The following is a 25,018-nucleotide window of genomic DNA, read 5'->3' on the forward strand; positions in this document are numbered from 1 at the left end:
GAGGAGAAGAGGAGGAGAAAGCAAGTGCTAGTCACTTGCTTGTTTCAGGAAATGAAAGACACTCACGCATTAGTCACGTGAAAGTTATTCAGTGTTCATTTGGCACAGAAACCTGCTTGGCTAGCATTGTTGTATTGTTTAGTGGCAAGGGATTGTGAACCTGTCAGATAAACAATAACCTTCTCACCTGTCCTCCCTGACCTACATGTTACCCCTTCCTATCCTCCAGATTTCCTTTGTTCTAGGTCATTCAAGATCACATGAGACGTTTCAATGTAAGGCAATTGCATTCTGCATTATAATTGTGTTGAGTATAAGTGATTTGGCTTTGATGGGACAACCAAAACATGTAGTAATGCCAGACAGACAGATTGGTTCAACCCCCTATGAAGGCATCCCAGACAGGTTTTAAAACACAATCTTTGCATTTCTTTGTCAATGAAAGTGATTGCTTCCAATGTGTTTATAACAAGGGGCAAGTCTTTTAATCCAGACTTGAGCTCATCTGATACTTTGAGAAGACCAGTGGAATATTTTAAAGGGGCCCAATAATCCTTGAGATGGCAACAGCTAAAGCCTGAAGGAAGGGAAACAGTTCCGGTACAAATCAAGTATTCCTCATGCTTTCTATCTTTCTATCTTTCTACCTGTGCACCCTGCCCTCCAGGGGAAAAGCTTCAAGTGTAAAGTACATAGTATGACTAGCCCTGTCATTGCTTGGTGTGAACCTGTTAGATCAGCGGATCAGATAACTTGACAATTCCTAGAAAAGAGAGACATTCATATAATGAGAATGCAGGCAGGCAAGCCTGGGCTGCGTTCCCCAAAAGCATCTTAAGCAGAAGTGTAGCCAGATAAATATTTTTGGGTAGGCCTAGAAAAATAGGGTTAGGCATCTTTTCATATTTTTTTTTATTATTTACTACTTGCAATGTGTAGTCGTTGCACAACTTTTGGAGATCATTTCGTTTTTGGGTAGGCCTTACAACAAATTGGGTAGGCCTGTGCCCACCCAGGCCTACGTGTCTATGCCCCTGGTTGTAAGCCTAAATTGATCGTAGAATCCATCGTACAACGAATCATAGTTTTACGGGCCGTTCCCAAAGACATAGCTAAAGTGTCTCTTGAAAGTTCGTAGATCTTGAAAGCGCATAGATTAGCCTACTCCTTACAAGCATGTTTGGGAAACACGTAAGGAATATCGATGGTTTTGTTTTTTGCTCAGTCGTTGCCTCGGTCCATCGTTATCCGGATAAGTAGCCCTGGACTGGTAATCTGGCATACTAGGGGGGGGCCGATATGATATTATATTTAATATGAATATATAAATATATATATATATATATGTTTTTTTTATAAACTTAAAATTGGCCAACAACCGGCCCATAAAGCAGGGACAGCGGCACTGGGCTGGCTCCACCCCTCCCTCTCTGTTTCTTGTGTCAGATGCAGTGGGTCAGAGACAAAAATCTGTGGATTAGGATGGAGAAACAAAAGCGCAAGGGCAAGTGGGGATGCGGAGATGTTGCGGACCAAAATAAGTAAGTCTTTAAAAGAGGTTGATGCCTTAGCATGTGCTAAAATAACAGACATGTTTAGTGCTGTAGCTTCAGTTTCTAAGCCTACAACACCTGACATTTTGCAAAGACAGGTACCCATAGAACATGGAGGACAGGTGACTGGCCATGGCACCTGTCAGGTAGAGGAGCAGGTGTCTGACCGACTGACTGATTGTGGTGGGCCGGTCTGAGAAAAAATGCCAGGGCCATTTTTTTGTCCCAGTCCAGCCCTGAATGCAGGAGTTGTGTGAGTGTAGTTGCATTCTTTTCCTCCTCGTAAACTCAAACCAAAGGTCGTCTAATCAGAGCGCAGACTGAGGGGTCTACTATGTTTCATGGTCATTTACGAAAGCAACACGGATAGGATAGATGGAAATCGAATAAAGTTATTAATCGGATGTGTGAGTTTTGTTGTGTCAAACATATACCAGTTATGCCTTGTACATCCTGTATTGGACCCCTGCAGCACCACGGACAGCGACCACTCTAAGCTTGGTCATCTTTCTACAATCATTCATTTACTCATTTAGCAGACACTTTTGTCCAAAGCGTTGCACATACAGTAAGTATATAGTGCAGGGAGTAAATATGACACATCTACGTTCAACCACACAGCTAATCACATAACCGGATTGGGTGAACCTTTGTGTTGCTAGCAATGCAGCAAGTAGGATGACATTTGAAACATACCTACAGTGTGATTGTACATGTTCCAGTAAATGTAGTGTTCTCTTGGCATGAAAACTTGCTTGTCCTGTGTTGGCAATTATGGTGGCTTTAGTTTCGAGGAATTATGTCCACCTAACTGTAGACATAGAACACGCCTCCATGCGCTGGCAGCAGGCATAGCAGAATAGAATAAAAAGGCCCATTTGAGGCTGTCATCAGTGTCTTCACTTTGACTGAGGAGAAAGCAGTGTGATCAGATCTACGTTCTAGTGCATGTAAGTACTAACATCTACCTGGGCACTTCATTGTGATTATATATTTGAATTTGATTGACTTTATTGGCAACACCGATTAATTTAATAAAAACTGACATCACTTTCCAAATGTTGTATCCAGATTTTCGATACCTTTTTGTCCTGTTTCTGGTAAAGCTGTATTATAAAATTCAAAACAAAACTGCAAATTCTCCCCTATGCTGTAATTCAACGCAAAAAAAGCCCCCTCTAAAAGTTAGCCTAATATTCCTAAATCTAGTCAAATTATCTTTTATTGAGCAAAGAAATCTGCCAATGGGGTAAGAAAAATGTACTAGGTTATAATTCTTAAAACTAGCAAAAAAGTCTAGCCACTGGAAAATCATTATGTGCCTTAAGACTAGACAAAAAGCAAACTGAATTTACTACAAGCAATGAAAACATATTCAATAATAATAATAATTCACTTTTTATAGCACTTTTCTTAATACCTAAATTGTTTAAGACGGAGTAACTTAAAATTAGGAATGTAGTCTCTATATGAGCTGACAATTATAATTGATATCTTGAAATAAGATTAACAGCTTGCAAAAATAATCTTAAAATAAGCATGTTATACTCTTAATAGAGCTGACTTTAAGAATGAATACCTTGAAGTAAGGTTCAACGCTTCAACGCAATTTACATTTAGTCAATTAGCAGACGTTCTTATCCAGAGTGATTTACAGTAAGTACAGGCACATTCCCCCTCGCGAATACAACGTCATTTAGCACGGCCAAGAATCGAACCGTCAACCTTCTAATTAATATCCCGATTCCCTAAACGCTTACCCTGATCCCTGATTTTAACGTTTTTTTCTTTCTTAACAACATGCACTGCATCCATCAATCCACTCACTGACTCAATGAGTATAGGCAGTGTAGTGATATTGAGAGGGCCGATACTGAGGGCCCCATTTACTTGCAGGATTGCGCCCATTTCAGGCGTGAAATAGCGGGTAAAGACATAACTTGTATTTACAAAGGCAGCGCACTTGAGTAAAAAGTCAAAATGCGGAAATACACCGTCCGCTATTTGCGGTTGGGCAAAGACGCAGATTAAGCTGCGGTCGCAATGTTAGTAAATGAGGCCCTGAGTATCTTAGAAACCTTCGTATCTTAGAAACAACAGTAAACTGGTAGAATTCCCGTCTTTTAACTTGATCAAAAAAACACCGCAATACATCATGCACGTAATACTGTAAGTCATGGCCCCAATAGAAATGGAGTGTGTGCTGAAACACTTAGTACTTTTAAGACAACTTGACTTGGATGTTTTCAATAGTGCACTACTTGCAGTTCCCTACTCTCCACTTGATGTCAGAGATAAACCAAGCCCTATAAGCAACAGCCCATTAGCATCCAGTGACAAAACATTTAAGCAGTCCTCAGGCCAAATGCTTGTTCTACTTCAAATTCAGATTGATACAGTTAAAGGTAATGAGTACCACGCAGTCATTCTTGAGCTGATACAGATAGTTCAAATTGTGTTTGCACTTGATATTGGTCTACAGAGTATCAACAAATTGAGAAAGGCTCATTTGATGTATTGTAAAAGGCACACTGTTATTCTGTTATTACAACAGCTGGAGCTTATAAGATATACATGGAATTTTGGCAGAAAGTTATAGAAATGTTATGGAAAGTTTTGAAATTCATTCGGTCAGAAGGGAGTGGGCAACACAGAACTGTTTAATACCTTTTCCTAACCCTAACCCCTTTTCAGTCAACAGTCATGTTAAACTGTATTTTCATGTTTGTCATGTTTATAATAACTATAAATGAAAAATTGCTGTCATTTCTTATGATTCTTACATTGAGAAGTTGTGCAAGTGGACTAAATGGTAAAATAAGGAAGACAATTTTGTTCCTCTGCTGGGATAATTAGCACAATATGTCCACACCTTGGTACTAGTTCAATCGAGCTTGATATTAGTTGGTAAATCTTATAAGAAAAAGTTAGATATTTTTCTCAAAATAAGACTATTTTTCTTATGTGAAAAACGCTTGGCAAGATTGTTGTTCTTTTTAGACAAAAAAAGGACACATTTTCTAGAAATAAGGCTTTTTTATTTTCCTAAAAAAACAGTCAATACATTAATATTAAGTCAAGTAATTAATGCTGGACTCTTTCTGGTACTGAAATTACAGCTACAGAACCTTCTACAAATAATAGCTATGTTTTGGGGAACCAGATGCACATTTTCACACCCTTCATGTAGTGCAAACACTGTTGGATTAGTGAGTGCGATGATAACGGTGTGCCTTGATAGCAAACAAACAAACTAACCTGAGCTTGTGATGCTCACATGTGAATGTAAATGTTTTTAAGGTTTTTTGTCTGACGAGAATGAAGCCTCGCATGATGATGATGTCAGAGGGTCTGTTCTTACTCCTGGTCATACAAGCTCTTCATCATACTACAGGTAGGTTGTAAACATGTTGTTTCTGGCAATGTATATCTGCTGACGAGTCTAAAAGGAAAATGTATATCATGGACAATTGATCTCACATAGACATTTAGTCACATTCAAATTTACGTAATTTGTTTATTTACTTTTTTCTTCTGTGTATTAATTGTTTACAGTTTTTAAACAGCTGCTTAACTTGTGTTGTTGGTTTACCTCTATTCCCAGTTGGTCAATCCACCACCCCTACTTTCACCACCACCACCTCTAGACCAACAACCACCACCACCCCTTCTACCACCACCACCCCTCCTACTACCACCACCCCTCCTACCACCACCACCCCTCCTACTACCACCACCCCTCCTACTACCACCACCCCTCCTTTCACCACCACCACCACCACCTCTGGACCAACAACCACCACCACCACCACCACCCCTCCTACTACCACCACCCCTTCTACCACCACCACTCCTTTCACCACCACCACCTCTAGACCAACAACCACAACCACCCCTCCTTCTACTACCACCACCCGTCCCTCCTCCACCACCACCACCCTTCCCTCTATGTCTCCCCCTCCTGTGGTGTTCCTGTGTGGGGGCACACCTTGCCCAGCAGGCCAGGACTGTATCAGTGTCAACGGTTCTCTTCGCTGTGCTGACCCCTGTAGCCAGTACTCAGTTTTGAACGATACCTGGCGTTCAACAAACTACAATGATGGTACTATTCGCTGTGACCAGGTCTGGTACAGTAACTTTGTTTGGCAGGGATGGTATCGCATGTTCCTGGGGGGGAACAGCACCCAGATGCCAGACACGTGTGTGGAAAAGTACATGTGTGGGACCCACGCCCCTTTATGGCTCACTGCTCCTCACCCCCAGCTGGGAGACAGGGTGGTGGAGCGTGGGGTGTGTGGACACTGGATTGACGACTGCTGTTACTTTAGGTCAAACCCGATCCATGTCAAAGCCTGTCCTGGAAACTACTACGTGTACAAGTTTGTCGACCCCAATTTTTGTCATGCGACTTATTGTGCAGGTTTGAAACCATTTTGTACTACATATCATTCTGTCGCTAGGGACCAGCCCCTCGTATCTACTGGTCATCATTATCTCAGTATTTATTTTGAATAACATTCAGCTGTTTCAGACCAGTCGTGTTGTTTACCTTTCTTCCACAGTGAGTCGAGGGATCTCCACAACCACCACCCCTCCTTCCACCACCACCACCACCTCTAGACCAACAACCACCACCACCCTGGTACCCACCACCCCCTCAGCAGCAGAGGGGGAGTTACGTCTGGCTGGGGGGAACACTTCCTGCTCTGGCAGAGTGGAGATCTACCACCAGGACCAGTGGGGGACGGTGTGTGATGACTTCTGGGACATGCAGGATGCCCAGGTGGTGTGTAGACAGCTGGGCTGTGGCAGCGCCCTGTCTGCTCCGATGTCTGCTAGCTTCGGCCAGGGCAGCGGGCAAATCTGGCTGGACGATGTCGGGTGTTTGGGGTCAGAGTCCTCCCTGGCAGAGTGCAGCCACCTGCCCTTCGGCTCACACAACTGTGGACACTATGAAGATGCCGGGGTCGTCTGTGAAGGTGAGTGTGAGAGGCTTGGTAACGCACACGAGAAAGCCTGGCAAAGGGTGACCCAGAAGACTGCGTTATAGAGGTGGGCAGTCAGACTGCTTGGTAATGACACACTCCTGTAGTAGCAACAAGGAGCAGAATACAGGCGACATCTAGTGGAGAAACACGACACTACAACACACAAACACAAAACAGTGAACTACTGAATCAGGACAGAGGTTTGTGCTTATGGAAAGATGTTTCATTATTTGTGTATCAACTTAGCCAGGTTGGTATACTTACAAACGTGCCCAAACACAGAAATTAAAAAGAGCTAATTTTGTACATTTTCATTCAATCTTTCATAAATGTTTCGGCATACAACTGCTGTGGCAAGTCTTTGTCAACTTTAAATGTATTCACATTCGCTCTACTAAAACAGTTGACACTGTTGCTTGCAAACAGGAAATAACACATGTAAACAACAATGATGTGATCTTCATGCAACTTTCTCTGGGCTGCCGTCTGTACTTTGTAGCTGTCGATCCTCTGAGATTGGTCAACGGTTACCCTGACAACCCTGCCTGCTCCGGCAGAGTGGAGATCTACCACCAGGACCAGTGGGGGACGGTGTGTGACGACTACTGGGACCTGCAGGATGCCCAGGTGGTGTGTAGACAGCTGGGCTGTGGCAGCGCCCTGTCTGCTCCGATGTCTGCTAGCTTCGGCCAGGGCAGCGGGCAAATCTGGCTGGACGACGTTGGGTGTTTGGGTTCAGAGTCCTCCCTGGCAAACTGCAGCCACCTGCCCTTCGGTTCACACAACTGTGGACACCATGAAGATTCCGGGGTCGTCTGTGAAGGTGAGTGTTAAACAATCCATGTTTCAATTGCAGGGCTGTTAGCTAAATGATTGATTCAAAAAATACATATTACATCAACTAACCTCCCCAGTCCTGTTCCAGAACACCTTCCCCAGTCTTGTTCCAGAACATGCTCCCGTGTGCCACCTGGTGGTTGTGTGGTCAACTTTCAATACATTCAAATGTAGACTTATAAGTAGAGTATATGTAAAGTAAAAATATATCAAGTTAATCACAGGTGCTTGGAATTCGATCAGGCAGATGCTACATAACAGACCCAACAGCCATGATTTTTTAGGGTGGGTTACCATATCAAAAGTGCTCGAAGCTAGGTCAGATGGTCAAGTGTAAGAGTTCCCTTGCTCACAGTATTTATACATTTACATTAAGCAGACTCTCTTATCCAGAGCGACTTACACTAAGTACAGGGACATTCCCCCCCGAGGCAAGTAGGGTGAAGTGCCTTGCCCAAGGACACAACCTAATTTGGCACGGCTGGGAATCGAACTGATAACCTTCTGATTAATAGCCCGATTCCCTAACCACTCAGCCATCTGACTCCCCATTTGTCTCCACTTGACCCCTAGTAAGCCAGTGTTTACTTTTTGATTGATTACATTATGATACACAGTATTGATTACAGTATGATACACAGGATTGATTACAGTTTGATACACAGTATTGATTACAGTATGATACACAGGATTGATTACAGTTTGATACACAGTATTGATTACAGTATGATACACAGGATTGATTACAGTTTGATACACAGTATTGATTACAGTATAACATGAGTAACTAATATGAGTACATGATAGATTTTCCCACACCTCCATTGTTTTACATATTAACATTTTAATTTGTTAATTAGAATTGTAATTCACTTTTCAGTATTTGTTTATTGTTTACAGTTTTCAAACTGCTGCTTTAGCCCAGTCGTGTTGTTTACCTCTCTTCCCAGTTGGTGAAAGGAACTCCTCCACCACCACCACCACCACCCTTCCCTCCACCACTCCCCCTCCTGTGGTGTTCCTGTGTGGGGGCACACCTTGCCCAGCAGGCCAGGACTGTATCAGTTTCAACGGTTCTCTTCGCTGTGCTGACCCCTGCAGCCAGTACTCAGTTCTGGACGATACCTGGCGTTCAACTGACTTCAGAAACGATGGTAACCTGCACTGTGACCAGCATATCAGTTGGCAGGGATGGTATCGCTTGTTCCTGGGGGGGAACAGTACCCAGATGCCAGAGACGTGTGTGGAAGAGAACATGTGTGGGACCCACGCTGCTTTGTGGATGACCACCCCTCACCCCCTGCTGAGAGACGGCGTGGTGGAACGGGGAACCTGTGGGAAATGGTCCTGGGGCGCCGGCAACGGCAACTGCTGTGCATTTAGGTCAAACCCCATCCATGTCAAAGCCTGTCCTGGCAACTACTACGTCTACAAGTTTGTCCAACCAAGTTCTTGTTACTTGGCTTATTGTGCAGGTTTGTAACCATTGTGGAATGCGTGTTACCAGTCATAGTCATAATTAGTCATAATTGCACTATGACCTTGGTGAATTCTCGATTCTGATTGATTTGGATGGCGCTGCATTATTCTTCAACAACCAAGAGCCTGTTTACACTTCACAGTTCAATTACTACTGGCGTCCGCATGGATTATTAGTAAACACGATAATTCATTAACATGTAGATACAATTCCATTCTCCACTGAAAATAAAATATCCACTTAATCTTGTCCTACAGCTGGTTAGTGAATCAGAATTTCATCCAAAAGAAAACCATTTGAAAATAGCTATTTCAAACCACGATGGCAAGATTTTTCCTCGTTTGGCAGTGTCTGACGTAAATCATCTTGAAATGTTTTTTTCTTTTCAAAACTAGCTATCATAATTTGTTTACTGGAAATGTGTTTTGCCAAATTGCCAATTAAAATGTTGTTTGGCAAGGCAGTTACACAAGTTTGTTCATGGCTAGGTACCTGGTCACTGTAGAAGTTGACTTTTCAGTCAAGACTTTGGGTTGCGATGGGCTAGCTTAACTTTCTGCTACTATGGCCTACTAGCACCTCGTATCTATAGGTCGTCTTGCAGGTTCCGTTACAAATAGCCTACGTGTTAACTAATGGATGGCAAAGCTTGCTTTCCAGGTATTATGAATATCCTTTTTATCATACCTCCAGGTAACAAGTAAACACACTAGTTAACTAAAATTCTACATCAGTTCCAAATTTCTTGGTGGAATTTGATAAAAATCGAAAATATAAGTAAATAGCAATGGCACGTATTTTTTGTCTTTGGCAAGTGGTCATGGTATGAGCAAGATGATACACTCTGAAGTGTGTTGTTGTTGAAAAATAATGTAGGCTACTTTGTGAAGGCAATCTCCACTACTAGTCAAATGTATCCCTTAGCCTACTGTGTGTACAGAAATTATTTTTCATTGTTAGTTATCGTCCCATTTACTTTTACAAAAATTCATGTTCATTTATATATTATACTATATTAGAGTTGATATTCACTTAATTTAATCACTTGGTTTTTGTTTATTGTTCTTCTCAGTTGGTCGCGGAAACTCCACCACCACAACCACCCCTTCTTCCACCACCACCACCCTTCCCTCCTCCACCACCACAACCACCCCTTCTTCCACCACCACCACCACCACCCTTCCCTCCTCCACCACCACCACCACCCTTCCCTCCACCACTCCCCCTCCTGTGGTGTTCCTGTGTGGGGGCACACCTTGCCCAGCAGGCCAGGACTGTATCAGTTTCAACGGTTCTCTTCGCTGTGCTGACCCCTGTAGCCAGTACTCAGTTCTGGACGATGCCTGGCGTTCAACTGACTTCAGAAACAATGGTAACCTGCACTGTGACAGAGATATCAGTTGGCAGGGATGGTATCGCTTGTTCCTGGGGGGAACAGTACCCAGATGCCAGAGACGTGTGTGGAAGAGAACATGTGTGGGACCCACGCTGCTTTGTGGATGACCACCCCTCACCCCCTGCTGAGAGACGGCGTGGTGGAACGGGGAACCTGTGGGAAATGGTCCTGGGGCGCCGGCAACGGCAACTGCTGTGCATTTAGGTCAAACCCCATCCATGTCAAAGCCTGTCCTGGCAACTACTATGTCTACAAGTTTGTCCAACCAAGTGCTTGTTACTTGGCTTATTGCGCAGGTACGAACCATTGTGGACTGCTTGTAATTACGGTTATAAATAACGAGTATATGTACGATTCAACAATTTAAATGTTGTCATTCATTTAGCTTTTCTCAGTATTTTTTTTTACAGTTTTCAAACAGCTGCTTTAAACCCGTTGTGTTGTTTACATTTCTTCCTAGTTGGTTGGGGGAACTCCACCACCACCACCACCCTTCCTCCAACCACTACTACCACCTCCAGACCAACAACCACAACCATCAACAGTAAGTGTAAAGACTGCACAAGTCAAAATAACATCACCTGGACTCACAAGGACAAAATTAAGTGTTTTTATCTTCAACTACACAAAAGTAATACATCAATTGGGACATTAACTTTGACATGTAAGCAGGAGAAATCATAATTGTGTACCGTATGTCTAAACAGTATCTATTAAACGAGAGAATTGAAAAAAATATATATATTTGGATGTAAATTTTTTTTTTTTTCATCGTCTTTTACCTGTCTCTGTCTTTCTTTCATTCCCTCTTTTTTCAAAAGTCACCCCAGAGCTGGTTTGTGGGAGGAGTTACCTTGATGTGGGTCTCCTCAAGTCTCAGCTAGCGGCCAAGCATCTGGACTCCTCCTCTGCTCACCTGGCCAACCCCCGCTGCTCCTCCCAGGAGCGTAACGGGACAGTGTGGTTCCAGGTGGAGCGCAGGGAGGGCAGCTGTGGCACCACTCTGACCGTAAGGACACGGTTACTCTACCAGTCTGTCCATCTCTGTCCGTTATTCTGGATTCCTGCCTGTCTGCCTGTCTCTAAACACCTGTTGTCTTCTTCCTCCTTCTCTCTCCAGACCAATGGCAGCCACGCCATCTACTCCAACAGTCTGTTTGTCTACCCGTTCAGTGAAAACTTGGTTCAACCCCTGAGGATCCCTTTCTCCTGCTCTTATCCCCTGGAGACAGAGGCCAGCCTGGATGTGGCCATCAAACCATACCTGGAGTAGGTTGACCCTCACAATCTCAAACATCGACACACTTTGTTTCCAATTTCAACTTGTCTGTTTTGACTTTGTTGTTTACTTGTCCCATATCTTGACAGACTTGAAGGTGCGGTGAAAGATGAGGGTGCCAAGGCCAGGACCTCCATGTCTCTGTTCCGCGATGCCAACTACACAGCTCCTTACCCAGCAGGCCGTGTCACTCTGCCCCTGGGCTCTGCCCTGCATGTGGGCGTGTCTGTTGAAGAGACGGACGCTGGCATCTTTGTGGTCGTTTTGGAGGACTGCTACACCACCCACTCCCCTGATCCTGATGACCCCCTGAAATACTTCCTCATCCAGCACAGGTATGTGAGCTTGGAGAGGGGCATGGAAGTGTGTGTGTGTGTGTGTGTATGTGTTTGTCTAACCCCCCTGTTCCACCAGGTGTTCTACCGACCGTCACCAGGTGACCGTGGACGAGAACGGCTTGTCCCTCCAGGCTCGCTTCTCTGCGCTGCTGTTCCTGTTCCAGGGGGACTACAGGGACGTCTACCTGCACTGCAGCCTCAACCTGTGTGATCAGAGGAACTCCTCCTGCTCTCCTGTGAGTCCTCCCACCCTCCTTCCTGGTCTCTCTGGTCTCTCTGACTCTCTGGTCTCTCTGACTCTCTGGTGTCTCTCCACAGATGTGTTCCAGAAGGTTTGTCCGCTCTGTCGACGAACTCGTACCCCTCCAACCAGTCTCAGTCGGACCAATCACCTGTAAGTATAAACCACAGCCATGATGACTCCTGATGTTGTCATAGTAACGGTCTCCCAGGTAACACTGTGTTTGTCCTTGACTTCTGACCTCCAGGGGGCCAGAGTCTGGAGTGAGCTGATGAAGTCACACCTCCTTCAGAACGGCTTCATGACCATCCCTATGGCAACCAGCTCAGGCTCTCTCATGTCTCCTGTCTTTCGAAATGTGTTAACCCTAGAAATTATGACACAACACCCTGCATATAAATAACTATAAACTTTAAATTGTGGGTTACTGTTTCTGAAGGTTTGCATTTTATAATCATAAATTGCATACTACGGAATAGTGGGAACATTGGTAAATAAGTATAGCCTATTAAATAAACATGCTACTTTTCCTTTAACTTAATCACGTATCTGGACCACAATCAGGGATTTATGTCTAATAATCAAGGCTTGATGAAATCTGACACTAATAAAAAAGTAAAAATTGCCATAATCAGATGTTCGCTTCAAACCTCAATCACAGGCCTCAACCACAATTTGTTAGTAAAGATGGAAATAAAACACAAGCAGCAACTAATACAGTTTTTATGTTATGCCAGAATAAATATTCAAGATTGGTTCAACAAGAATATGTTTCTCTTCCTAGTTCAAAACTGTAGATCTCTATACACTAGATGGTAGTTTTTAATCAATGTACTGTAGTAAATATTAGCCTTTACGCTTGCCATATTGGAGGTCCATGATGTTGGCTTATAATAGCATACGCACGCTTGACTCAGAGTGGACGTGGGCCTACTCTGAGTTGATTTAACAAATTAAAATCAGCTTTTCTGGAACCGAAAAGTCAGTTTCCCATTTTAGAGTAGATCAACTTAGAGTTCAGGGTTAGGCTCAGAGTTTGTTAAACCCGCTACCTGGAATACCCCCCTGGTTACACCCATGTTCGACCTTGCACAGGTGGCAGCAATGACATTTTCTTACACACACACACACACACACACACAAACACAAACACACACTTTCTTTCTATATATCTCACAATCAATCAGGAAACACTATGCTATTTGTTTTTCAGTATATAATTTCCAAGGAACTTACGGTAACACTTTAGAATAATGGTCCGTTGTTAACGAATAGCTATGCAGGAAGTAATAGGTAGTACTACAGTAACACCAAACTTAATATGGAACCAAGATTAACTAAGAAGGAAGTAATAGCAAATTTAGTACAAAGGTAGTTCCTTCCTACATTTATACAACTCAGTTGTACAGGAAGGCAAGTACTATTTTAAGTGATGAGCTGCATCCCCTAATCAACGGGTTTCAGTTACTTCCCTCGGGTTGCCGGTTTGTGGTCCCGAGATGGAAAACGGCAAAACCATCACCAATGGCAACTCCTTCACTGAGACCGTGTCTCACTCTCTCACCGTGAAAGCCACCGTCCCTCCCAACCACTCCTGTGTGGTGAAGATGGCAGGGAAGAAGCACAAGTTCAACATCCCGTATGAAGCTCAACTCTGCAGGGAGTTTACCAACGGGAGAGTCCGTACCACCACAGTGTCTGGGACATATGTAATAGAAAATTACAATTCTTTAAGCTGTCTATAATATTCTTTGGCCTAGAACAATTATTGCTGAGTTTTTAACTTCTGTAAAAATAGCATAACCTTTTAGCATGAGACAGTATTGCTTAAGTTTCCGTTTGCTGACAAACGTCTCACAATTTGACTTTTTGACCCTGGTTGTTTTGCCTATACTCCAGAGGTTTTTGCTGACAAGTTCTGCTTCTGTTGTCTCAAGCTGTTTTTTAATATTGAGCATCTGTATCCAGTTCTGCAACCTATTTCCCTTTTAACTTTCTGTAATTGAAGAGTTCCTCTTTGGATAGACATGAACTATTGAACTAATGATGTAACTGTCTGGAATTACTGTATAAAAGAGTGTTCAGATCATGACACCTTTGGTGAGCCACTCTACTCCGGACATCATATATGATACTGTTTTGGAATTGATCCTCCTTGATTTCAAGATTAAACAGCTAAAGACAAATTCTTCTGACTTCAGACATTCAATCGTAGAAATTCCATCACAAACTTGGCGTCACGAACAGGATTCCACGAGTGATCGTCGGGAGCGACGCGGACGGGGACTGATCATCCCAAACAAAGGTGTTTGGTCTCCAAAACCTCAACATTTTCAAAGAGAGGGGAGGACCGGCCGTCGCACCCCCGATTGTCACCGCTGGAATTTTGACCTGTTATGACATCTTCAAAATCATCAAAAGTTTAACGCTGAGAAATATTCATAACACATAGAAAGGTGTCCAGGTGGGGGAGATGCATGCTGTGGCAGAGCGCTGCATATCACTCCCTAACGCCATGCCCTGCTCTGTCTGAAACAGACAGCTACATCTAATCCTAAATTTGAAGATTTAAGTTAAATACAGTTTGATGATGACTTCTCAAAACACTGATTGATTCTTCCTGCTTACTTCTGATTTGTAAACGTATTTGAACCTAATCACAAATTAAATATTTTAATTAATAAGTCACACAACAGTGCTGCTACTGTGGTGCACATGCTAACAGAAGTTAACACACACACAGGGATGCAGGTGTATAGAATGGCTGTTTGCCTCCAGCAAGCAGACTTGGAGATGATGTTAGAGAAAACCTGTGTCAGCCTTTAATAAGGGTGTGTTTCCTTCCTCTGAGCTGTAGAAGTCTCTCTCTAAGATACCCTTTTCTTTACTAATATAAGTAGATTCAATATATTGCTGATAACGCAGTGGCATAAAGTGGAATCCAGATACACTGATTATATACTTATTTATTTTACAACATATTCCCAGAATGGTAAAAGTACAGACCATTCTAACTGTAACAGTACACCAGAACACAACACACAGGATATAATACTTGAGGTAAAGCCCTCACCATAGCCTTGGTGCAGGCAACAAGAGTAAACCATTAGGCTAGTATTTTCAACTTAGTAGTGGAGGGTGGGGGCAAGGCAATATATATACCAATTCAATAGCACGCCATTTTGAAAAAGTAAATTCTTCAAGGAATCATGACAAGCTAAAATACGTTCAATAGTTCATACACATAGCAACAAAGTCATTGTAAAAATAATTACAATTGATATGTGGACATTTTGTTCATGGGCATTCAAGCTAAGAAAACATGGGCCAGATTTGGCATGGAATATTTATTTAACTTAATTCAAAGTTTTGTAGTGGTTTTCATAATAAAAATCCTTCTTGGAAGGAAAAAGTGATGGAATGGATTCTCATGTTCTTACAAAATAACAGGCCATTCTTATAGTAGATACAGTAGAGCTATGCACCCTAAAATAGGATAGCAGCAGTTTTGTTTTTTGGAGCTTCATGTTCAAATCATTGGTCCCAATATTGTAGTTAAAAGATTGAACATGCTCAAATCTACTTTGGATTAAAAAGGCAGTCCTTTCCCAATATTAAAATCTCAAACAATAATTCTCTGCTTTCAGAACTTTTCGCATCCATTCAAATCTATTCCGAGTTCTACAGCGCTCACTCTTATTCTGTGGTTTACACGTGGGTGGAAGAGTCAGGAGGAGGTTGCACCAGGAACAGCCCAGAGGTGTAGGGGTAGGTGGGGGATGGTAGTGGGTAGTTGGGGCTGTGCCTGTCTTGCCTGTCTGGGTGGGACGGGGCGCGAGGCCGGGACTGAGAACGGGACTGGGCCCTCTGGGCTTGACACAACTTCTGGATGAGGAAACGCTTGTCTCGACCCTCCTGGAGAACAGAGAAACACGCGTTATCCGTCTCTCTTAAACTGCTGGACGTCATAACAGTCCCAAAGGTCGAGCCCAGTTGTCCATTAAATGTCACCGGTATAATTGTCAAGTGAATGGCTTTACGGTAAATACGATGAATGTTCAATGCATCTTTGTATTCGAGGAATAACATTTTGGTGAAACAAAAAAACTGTTGTACTGTACTAGATGTGATGCTAGAGACATATAAGCTTGGTTTCTAATCACACAATGTGATTTTACGCTGCTGGGACCCCTCAAGCAGAGCTGTATGATTGTACAATGCAGTAACGGGTCAAAGTATGAAGTGAAAGAGGCTCCTTACTTCCACCAATCCAAAACTAGATAACCGGCAATAACAAGTCGTAAACAAAAACATCCTTCTCAGATACTTAAGAAATTCATGTCATAAAAGACAGCATTATTTGACAGAAAGCTAAGCTACTTGTTTATGGATATACTGAATACTCCCCTGAAAACTACCCTGAATACCTAAAAAAATTGAATTCTGAAGCCCGGTGCATCAAATTAGATGCAACCAAACTGCAGAGTTTCTAAAGTGTACTCACCATTTCCAGCTGCTCTCTCAACTGGTTAATGACTCTCTTGTGGGCGCCGGCTAACGCGATAACATAAAACATGGCCAGGCTGGAGAGACACAGACACGAATGAATGACAAAAACACACTAGCGCGACACGCAGGGATCGCCAGTTCCAACTTAGTGTGACCAATGGAGCACAACATACAGTATAACGTGTAATATAATATTAGGGTTAGTTAATTAGGTAACCCTAAACCGGCATATAAAAAGGAGTAAAAACTGTACTCCGTACTATATAATAGACCTGCCCCCCCCCCCCCCCTACATTTTAAAAATAAATAAACAAAACACACAGGCTAGGCTAGGCTAGGCTATGTTTTTCACACGTACCACGTGATGACAAAGAGGGACACGGCACAGGCCTCGGAGGAGAGCGCCAGGAGGACGGAGCGAGCCTGGGAGGGCAGCTGGGCCACGGTGCGGGGGAGGGCCTCCCAGGAGGTGGTGTAGTTAACGAAGGGACCGCACGCCTGCGAGCAGCTGATCCTGAGGGGGCGGAGGACACGTTAGCTCCGTTAGCTCCGTTAGCTTTGTTGCTGCCAGGGGTGTGTGTTTGAGCTCTGGGTATCATAACTCGGCGTTCCGGGGGCACGCCCCTTTAAAACGGCATCTCGTTCTCGAGCGGTGAACGCACAGGCTGTGGTGACATCGCGGCTCTGGCCGCGTACTCACTGGGCGATGCTGACGGCGACGGGGACGCAGGCCAGGGCTAAGCCAATCAGAAGCACAGCCAGGAAGAAGAAGTTGGAGCTGGAGGCCCTGAATGGCCGGGTGGCTGGACGACAGTTGTTCACCAGGGACACCTGGGGGAGTCGCACCCACACAGGGAGCAGCAGGCGTGAGTAACACGATGGGTTGGCTCATGTGAACGTGCCTCTTCAGTCACTTCACATGCCCCGGGCTACAATATACAGTACTGTGCAAAAGTGTTAGGCCCAAATACAAAAATGCTTGAAGGAAAAATTCAAAGACTAAAACAAAAATGTTCTCAACGTTGCACTTTTATACTGCCGTACAAATACAGAAGAGACAAATAGAAATATTTAAGAAAATATGAATGTCTTGGGTACCTATGGTTTTTGCACAGTACTCTATGGGAGTTGTCCTACTGTTTGTTAACATAAACATGGAATATATACCCCTGAGGATAAGACAAGACAATATCACCATTTTAGACCATCTTTGATGGGGAACTTGAATGGCTAAGGTTCGGAATAACTAGCAAACATCCTGGTATTCTATACAGTAAATGAGATAAAGACACACAATATGGGAAAACTGAGGCAAGCTTCAATTCCTCCACACAAACTGGTGGCGGTTCTACTCTTTCCCCAGGCTTGAGCTCCTCTTTATGCAAGTGGCCAGTAGAAACCCTTCATTCTTACCTGACAGCTGTGAAAGCTCGATTTTACCTTCTTGATGTAGAAGATGATGAAGTACTTGATGATGCAGATGGCGGGCAGCAGGGGGCAGTAGAAGGCACCGATCCAGCAGATGGTCTGGCCGTAGACGATCTCCAGCACGTTCTGGGGGATGGCAAACTCCTGCTGGCCCCACCACTTGGCCAGGCCGCAGTCACAGTAGTTCACCATCAGTCTGTGGGAGTGAAGGATGGATGGGGGGGGTTAGGTTGGTGGGGGAACAGATAGGGGGAGGTCAATTGGGGGGGGGGGGGGGGGGTTAGGTCCGATAGGGGGACAGATAAAGGTCAATTTGGGGGGGGGGAGGGGGTAAGGTTGATAGATAAACAGATAGGGGGGGTTAAGAGATATAGGAGGGACGGACAAGGGAGGGAGACAAATTAAAAAATAGACAGTTATGCTGGATTTTGGTTCTCTGTACAGTCCGTTGAAGTAGCAGTGGTAAATGCATGGTGGTCGGACAGGTTACGGAAGAAAGATTTCCTTTACTGTGGACTGGGCGTGTACGACACTGTTCTCTCCAAAGCTGTACCTAGGATACAGTGCTTCTACCGTGACTGTCTAACATTCGATGGTGTGAAACGTACTTCCGGGGGAACTCTACAAAGAGAGTCACGGCGGCGATAATGATGAAGTCGAAGATCGTGAGCTTGTACATTTCCTGGCCCACGCGCGTCTCCCAGCACTGTGCAGAAAGACAGGCAAGCACAGAATCAAATAATAATAATAATAATAAATTCAAATCTTTCAAACTTTAGGTAACCCTGACGCAAACCACGAACCGTTCAGTGTGCTTGTTTGCAAGATCATTCACAGGAGGGGAATAAACACCTGCAGCTTGTTGGGCTGTACTCACAGAGTAGAGGACGTGGTTGTAGCCACACGCGCAGGGCTGCTCCTTACAGGTGGTGATCTGAGACCAAAGAGAGAACAGCAGCACCCCAATACTGGCCAGACGCATGAACACACACCTGGGAGAGAGAGAGAGGGAGAGAGAGAGGGAGAGAGAGAGGGAGAGAAGGTGAAAGAGAGAGATAGATAGACACAGAGGAGAGGAAGGGAGAAAGGGAGCAAGAGAGAGATCCGGAGAAAGGGAGGGAGGAAGCGATGAGAGGAATAGACGGAGAAGTTTAACTGACCTGGTACACGTTCAAGTGACTCGATTTAGGACAACAAACGATCCTACTGGCGCAAACGCCGAGGTGAAGCCGAAACACCTCAAACAGTTCGGCCCTCTTTACACGGCTCGTACCTCATGAGGGTGAAGCGGATTTCGAAGGCAGGGGAGTAGTCCTCGTAGTTGATGATGAAGGAGAAGAGGAGGGGGGTGATGAAGTTGGCCAGGGTGATGACAATGGACGGAAGGTACTCGTAGATCAGGTCCAGCAGGAAGTTCACCTGGCGGACGCCACGGAAAACAAAAGCATGCATATGTCACTGGGATGGGCTTTGTGCAGAGCAAAGTTACGACTGTAACAGGGTGTAAAACTGTGCAGTAGAATGTTACCTCTTTGTGAAATGTACTCAGCCATTTCGATGAACAAAATCAGAAACTAAAATAAAGTTTGGGAACCACTCAATATATAGTAGTTCTTGAAAAGATTTGGTTTTTAACCTAACTTACAACTGTTTCTCAGTGTTTCGTTTTTCTTCAGTTAGTCAGTATTTTCAGAAAGTTTTGAAAAACATTTCACATACAAAGCGTCAGTTTACAATAACTGACGAGCAATAGAAAACCTCTCTGAACTCTGCAACAATCTGTAAACTTTCCCATAAAATTCAATGGTAATAATCCCAATTCTTTCCATCGTATTGTTTTGTAAACCCCAACAACCAGTGCCTAGCATTCTCCAACACTTTCGAATTGCCCCAGGATGGATGAACTACCAACCTTGGTGACCTGGACTGTCTGGGAGAAGATGGTGGCCCTGTAGATGCTGTAAAAACAGGCGGCCAGGACAGCCACCACAAACAGGTTGAGGATCAGTCGGATCAGGTAGATCCTGCACCGCTGCCCTCGCGTGCGGTCGGCGATCTTCTGCTTGATCCGCTCCTCCTCCAGGTCAGTCTGGCCAAAAGAGTGACGTGAAGAAAATTGAAAGTGCTACTGTTATGTGCTGCTGTGGTCACGTGCCGGACAGAGACGCGAGCGAGACATCATTTAATGTAACCTCGACCTCTGAAATAGCTGGGGGAAAAAACGATAAGAAAGCACAACATATGAATACCCGAGCACTGAGTGCAAAGAGGCACCACCGGGGCTGCTTGCATGAGATATTTAGCAGGCGCAGGCAAAGCAAACTTGTCGAAACCCGCATTCTCACTTGGGATAGAAGCCATCCCTCCGTGCAGTGAAAGCAAACACCTGCAGTCTCAAACAGACTCTCTCTCCCATCGACAGCTGCCCCTTCGCCTCACCTTGAGGCCCCCCTCCCCCACCTTGAGGCCCCCCTCGCCTCACCATGAGGCCCCCCTCGCCTGACCTTGAGGCCCCCCTCCCCCACCTTGAGGCCCCCCTCCCCCACCTTGAGGCCCCCCTCCCCCACCTTGAGGCCCCCCTTGCCTCACCTTGAGGCCCCCTCGCCTGACCTTGAGGCCCCCCTCGTCTCCCCATGAGGCCCCCTTTCGCCTCACCTTGAGGCCCTCTTAGCCTCACCTTGAGGCCCCCTCGCCTCACCTTGAGCTCGTACAGCAGGCTGCTCCGCTTCAGCCTGGCCGCGTTCTCGTTGGTAATGCAGAAGTCCCAGCCGGCAAAGATCTTGTTGCAGAAGCTCTGGAAGCGGTCCTCGTCCTGCACCAGGTTACGCTTGAACCCCGTGGCAGACCTGGGAGAAACAAATCATTCAAATGTACAGTGTATCAATATCAATAATTAGGATATCTGAATTGACTGTTGATTTGTTACTATGCATTCATTATTAGTACCTAGTCTGGAAAAATTGGAAAAACTGTATTTTAGAGATCAGAATGAATTAAGACCAATGCACTACTGTACTTGGGAAGGATAATGTGATTAGTACTGTAACTTTGGCTGAAATTTTGACCAATTCAGCCCCAAAGAACAGCACTTTTATAGATGCTGGTGACGGTACCTTTTCACGATCCATATGAGACTGAGGAAGAGGTAGGCTATGGTGACCAGTAGGTAGGCTAGAGGAAGGTTGTAACTGAACCCAGGGAAGTGGATGGCATCCACCTGGTAGTAGCCATAGAACAGGTAGGTCTGCTCCAGAAAACCCTGTGTGCCACAGTCCAGAGAACTCCCTTACTACCGGTCCATTAAAGAATCTTTTCGGTTTCCCATCATTCCACACTTTAAAGATACCTCACATCCATAAAACTCAGTGTACAGAACACAGTATACATAAGACGTATTAGCGTCATGTCTCTGCTTTCAGAATAACAGTTTTATATCAGCGGTAAACACTCATGAAGGCAGAACGTTGGGGGAGAACGGGGGCGACATACCCCTCCGGAGAGCAAGTCAGTGATGTGCTGGTGAAAGACCACCAGGCCTCGACGTGAGCTGCTGGGGTAGACACTGCACACGCTGCCTGTGGAGCACAGCCACACACCACCCCGTACGTCAGCTCAGCACAGGCAAGCCTGTGCTCATTAGAAATGGTGGAAGAACTCTGTTTATGGCTTATTTGGGGGCTAATTAGATCGGAAAAAATACACCAAACAACATAAAATGACTCCTCAGATGACATCGATGGTCTGATATGAATGTCTTTACATTTATTCATGTCCATACTCCTACTGTATCTGTGCTGTTGGACTGTGAGAAGTAAGAGCCAGGTTTTGTAGCACATTTCTCCTGCTATAAACTGGCACGTGCTGAATTACACCGGTATAAACTGGTTCCGAAGCTAGTTTGCGTTACCGTCCGCCTGGTTATAGGTGGCGTTTCCTGAGGCGTGGGGGGCGATGATGATGGGCAGCATGACGAAGCTGAACATGAGGAGGAAGATGACGAAGTTCAGCAGGACCAGGTAGCGCAGGAAGGAGAAGTAGGACAGGATCCCTGTACCGAACATCCCTGAGGGAGGGGTGGAGAGAGAGTGAGAGTGAAAGAGAGAGAGACAGAGACAGACACAGAGAGAAAGACAGAGAGAGACAGAGACAGAGAGAACCATCGAAACTGTTATTGAACCAGTGTGCTGCTTTTGCAGATCAGCACGGACAATATTTATCCAAACAGTTACCTACAAACCTTCAGTAAATTAAGTATAACAAATAAATGGATTCACCAAGGCCTGTAAGGTATAAACAATGGGTAACGAGGTGTCCCACTTTTCCCAAACAGGGAGAACACTGGTCTAATATTTAGCTTTCCATGAACACCAACACACACCACGAGTTCCTTAGAAGCATGAGTAATTAACATCTCAGTGCTCGACAAAGGCGAAAGCTCGAGTCTCGAAGCGTAACAGTCCAACCGCTAACCCTTGCTAGCAAGACTCACGTTGTCATTAAAAACAAACCTCACACCGCTAGCTACCCCCCACCCCCTCACCCCATCCCCACCCTCTCCCCCCTGGCCTCACCCTCAATGAGGTGGATGTCCCCCCTCCAGAGCTCCAGGGAGTGGAGCCAGTCGCGGGCGTCCTCCCCCAGCCTCCGCAGGGTTCGTCTGGCGCTCTGCCTCCACTGCCTCCAGCTGCTTAGCTCCCCGGCCTGCTCCAGACGCTGGTCCCTGGGGGGGTGGGCACCATCGGCAGGGAGCATCGGTTAGTCCATTGTGTTTGTGAAGTCAACGTACCCAATACGGTTCAGTTTGTTTGTTTGGCACATTGTTGATTTCGATCAGTCGTGACTCATAAGATCAAAGTCTTCCTTGTTTATAAATCAAAGAGCAGGTATAATCTGTGTCTGGCAAATACATAATTATATATATTAGATTCATTTTCATCTTTCATTTTCATTTGCAAAAAGTTGATTTGATGTGATTTGTATGTGAGTTTCACATCCTAATACAGTAGTCAAATGAGTTTGTACGGTACATGATGCCACAGGTTTGTGACTAACAGACAGGAAGCAGACGGGCTGGGTGTACACCCATTTTTCTAAGCATGACTAAAAACAATGTCAATGAAGACACTTGATTGTAAGTGTGTTTTGGTTCTACCTATGGTGCTTATCTAATGTGTCTGGAGGGTGGGGGGTGGGGGGGAATCTCCTCCTCACTTGTCTCTGCGTTTCTCTCCCATAGGCTTCGGCAGGTCTCTGACAGCTCTTTCAACTATCTGGCTTTTCTGTTTCTCCACCGCTCTGTCCACGGTGGTCGTCCCCCATCTCCCACTGTTGGTCGAGCCCAGCCTGTTTCTGGTGCTGCTCCTGCGCTTCGTACTGCTCGAATGTGACGGCTTCCTGCGGTACAGCAGAGACTGGTAGCTCGGCAGCTGGTCTAGCAAAGGGTTGCTGACTGGTCCAGTGCGGTCCGTGTAGAACACTGTTATTAAATAGACATGGTGGGAAACTGTTGGTGGTTGTGGTTGTTTAAAATAGGACTCGATTGTCCAGAAAAATACCTGCATTCATAGCGTTAATTGGGTTAGGGTATGAATGGGCATTATTCATTATTCAATTAAATTCAAGTTGAAATAACATCAAAGTGATAGTCCAAAGGCCAAATATAACAAATGTATTCATATGTTGTTTGCTATCAAGCGTGATATAAAAACATGTCTGAAAACACGTTTGCAGTTATTATAATAATAGCCAAAAAGAATATAGTATAGATAAGCTGCAGTCAGACCGCACAGTTAAGCTAATGGCTACAGTACTGTTGCTAACTACTTAAGTTTGCCTAGCTAACTTTAGCTACTACCAATGAGGACAAGTACAGCAGTTGTCTATATTGTTAAAAGTCAGACAAATTTAGTTTGCATAGTTTACCTGAGTCTATCTCCATTTTTTGTGTTCTTCACGAACGTTTAGCGACCATCAAAGAAAATTGTCCAACTTTGCTAGCCTGACAGCTCCCGTTTACTGTCAGTGTCTACGGAGTAGGAAAACAATGCCCATATCCACTTCCTGAAATCCAGGGGGACTTAGCTAAAAATAAATATAAGAAAATAAAATAATATTTACAAGCTGTAGGCCTACATAACAAATGCACACGTTATGTTGATATAAAAACGGCATTATTGACGTTGTAACTAATGATCTGTTTAGTTTTTGCGAAATGCGTTATTTAACCTATAATCGACTAAACAGTAGCCTAACTGTTTTATTTTGTCCAGATTCTCAAACACTAAAATTCATATATTAATTATGGTTCGATAGAAAACTTTTTTGAGGAGTATTTAGTATCAGTAAAAGCATTGGTTTGGGTAACATCATCTGTGCTTCATAACAGACCATCAGAACCCTGTTTAAGGTTAATCATTACAGTTGCTTGAATAGGTTACATGTTGACATTCCCAGTCCAAAGTGGACATTATTCTGCTTTCACTATGTATTAATCTAAACGTTTAGCATTTCCTGGCAACATATTAGTATTCCAATAAGGTTTCAACTCATGGGAGTCCTTATGGTTGTCTTTAGAGAGCCTTGGGATTTGCATGGTTTATTCAAAGCCAGTGAACTTTCAACCTTATGAATTTAGACCACAGTTCCGGGTACACCACTGCTGTCCACAGGTAGATATCACTCTCAGTCTCTGTCTCCACCAGGCAGCATTTGAATACTGGAACACTGGAATAATTTTGGATTAGCTTGCATTTATTTAACTTGAAGAAGACAATCTATGTAAGTTGAAAAGCTAGTTTTTACATAACTTTTATCATGGTGAATTATTATGGTGACTTATTATTATTACACACTTTAATTATTATGGTAAAGTGTGTATACTTTGTATCACTTCATGGAAATTGAATAGTATAGTATTTGAGTAACCATATTATTTCAATGGAGCTTCATGTACTGATAGCACTGTGATCC

General features: G+C 44.3%; 2 protein-coding genes across 2 annotated transcripts; one reads left to right on the forward strand and one right to left on the reverse strand.

Annotated features, from left to right (window-relative positions):
• The first annotated feature begins 2,455 nt into the window (after window positions 1-2,455).
• Window positions 2,456-12,743, forward strand: LOC146237797 (uncharacterized). The gene is given in 15 exon segments (XM_084685060.1): window positions 2,456-2,503; window positions 4,854-4,947; window positions 5,158-5,973; window positions 6,116-6,532; window positions 7,041-7,364; window positions 8,329-8,853; window positions 9,931-10,333; window positions 10,336-10,550; window positions 10,715-10,798; window positions 11,076-11,263; window positions 11,375-11,523; window positions 11,623-11,868; window positions 11,948-12,107; window positions 12,190-12,265; window positions 12,360-12,743. Coding segments are annotated over 14 exon segments (3,699 nt in total). The 5' UTR covers window positions 2,456-2,503; window positions 4,854-4,871; the 3' UTR covers window positions 12,380-12,743.
• A 2,320-nt stretch (window positions 12,744-15,063) lies between these two features.
• tmc7 (transmembrane channel like 7) lies at window positions 15,064-24,117 on the reverse strand. The gene is made up of 16 exons (XM_084685043.1): window positions 23,972-24,117; window positions 23,261-23,525; window positions 22,621-22,769; window positions 21,957-22,112; window positions 21,539-21,624; window positions 21,163-21,308; window positions 20,748-20,895; window positions 19,962-20,138; window positions 19,323-19,468; window positions 18,927-19,041; window positions 18,658-18,755; window positions 18,062-18,245; window positions 17,322-17,452; window positions 16,980-17,135; window positions 16,617-16,695; window positions 15,064-16,027 (listed from the first exon to the last, which is right to left on the reverse strand). Exons 1-16 carry the CDS (start codon window positions 23,985-23,987, stop codon window positions 15,821-15,823), a joined length of 2,259 nt encoding a protein of 752 aa, XP_084541169.1. The 5' UTR covers window positions 23,988-24,117; the 3' UTR covers window positions 15,064-15,820.
• Between the last annotated feature and the right edge of the window lie 901 nt (window positions 24,118-25,018).

Source organism: Hypomesus nipponensis, chromosome 21, assembly GCF_054491055.1.
Source record: "Hypomesus nipponensis isolate SF chromosome 21, ASM5449105v1, whole genome shotgun sequence".
In the NCBI taxonomy this organism is placed as follows: Eukaryota; Metazoa; Chordata; class Actinopteri; order Osmeriformes; family Osmeridae; genus Hypomesus; species Hypomesus nipponensis.